Source organism: Sinocyclocheilus grahami, unplaced genomic scaffold (assembly GCF_001515645.1).
Source record: "Sinocyclocheilus grahami isolate Dianchi unplaced genomic scaffold, SAMN03320097.WGS_v1.1 scaffold89.1, whole genome shotgun sequence".
NCBI classification, from domain to species: Eukaryota; Metazoa; Chordata; class Actinopteri; order Cypriniformes; family Cyprinidae; genus Sinocyclocheilus; species Sinocyclocheilus grahami.
In genome coordinates, this window is record NW_015505268.1 from 218,437 (window position 1) to 219,441 (window position 1,005).

The following is a 1,005-nucleotide window of genomic DNA, read 5'->3' on the forward strand; positions in this document are numbered from 1 at the left end:
AAAAAAAAAAAAAAAAAAAAAAAAAACACAAATCACACACTTACCGTAATGCCACACCATTCGCATCTCATGCCAGCCAGGATATCCGAAGAACTGCAGGTGCGACGACAGACCTCACAGCGGGCACCTGAGGACATGTTCCCCTCCCGCCAGTGGTGCTGGTACGTGTCCTATCAGAGCAGGAGGGGATGATGGGTTAGGAAAAAACCATGTGGCAATAACACAATCTAGAGCAATAATAAAGCTTGGGAATGTGATTTACCCAGGACAGGCTCCTGGATCAACATCCGTGTTACACTTTATGCTGTCGCTAAACAACATTCTTATCAAGCTATCATTTCCCGTCAATTTTGGGAGTAGGATAGTTTGATCTAGAATTAGAAATTATCCAAATATATAATTCTATTTATAAGTAAATCTAATTAAGACAAAATCATGTTTTAATAAGGCAAATTATTTTGAGTGCTAGGGAACAATATCAACAGTCTTCAAAATTGTTGACTAATCTAATGATTTTTCCCAAGCTAAAGACAAAAATATTTACATTTACAAATTAAGGACATTTGGAAATGTAGAAATTCATACTTTTACATCGCCTGTGTAAAAGTACAGTTGCATCAGCGTAATTTTTGAACAAAAAAGGTGTAGCAATTTATGAAGCAATGCTCACATAGAAGTCTATTTAAGCAGCTTTCTGTTTGTTCAACACAATGAAATAACATGAAAAAACTAGAACATGAGCAAAACTTGCATAAGGAACTTGTATGCCCTCATGCAAAAAAAAATCTTGCTTATTCCTAAAACGATGCACTATAAATAATTATTATTCATCACACATATTTTCCAGTGAATTCTATCTTTTTCTGTCAGTAAAATGCTTTAATGATTTGTATTTGTGACATTTATTGCACAATTTCAGTGGCAAAAGCTCTTTTCGTATAATCAGTCACAGTGCTGTGAGTGCTCGGTTTTTTATTCTGCTTCTTGTAATGTGAAAATGCAAAA

General features: G+C 34.8%; 1 protein-coding gene across 1 annotated transcript in view; it reads right to left on the reverse strand.

The window, feature by feature from the left end:
* LOC107587098 (diacylglycerol kinase theta-like) overlaps positions 1-1,005 on the reverse strand; it is a 22,952-nt gene that overhangs the window by 17,586 nt on the left and 4,361 nt on the right. Inside the window, exon 4 of the mRNA XM_016274742.1 lies at positions 45-170. Coding sequence (XP_016130228.1) covers positions 45-170 — 126 coding nt within the window. The remainder of the gene's footprint in view (positions 1-44; positions 171-1,005) is intronic.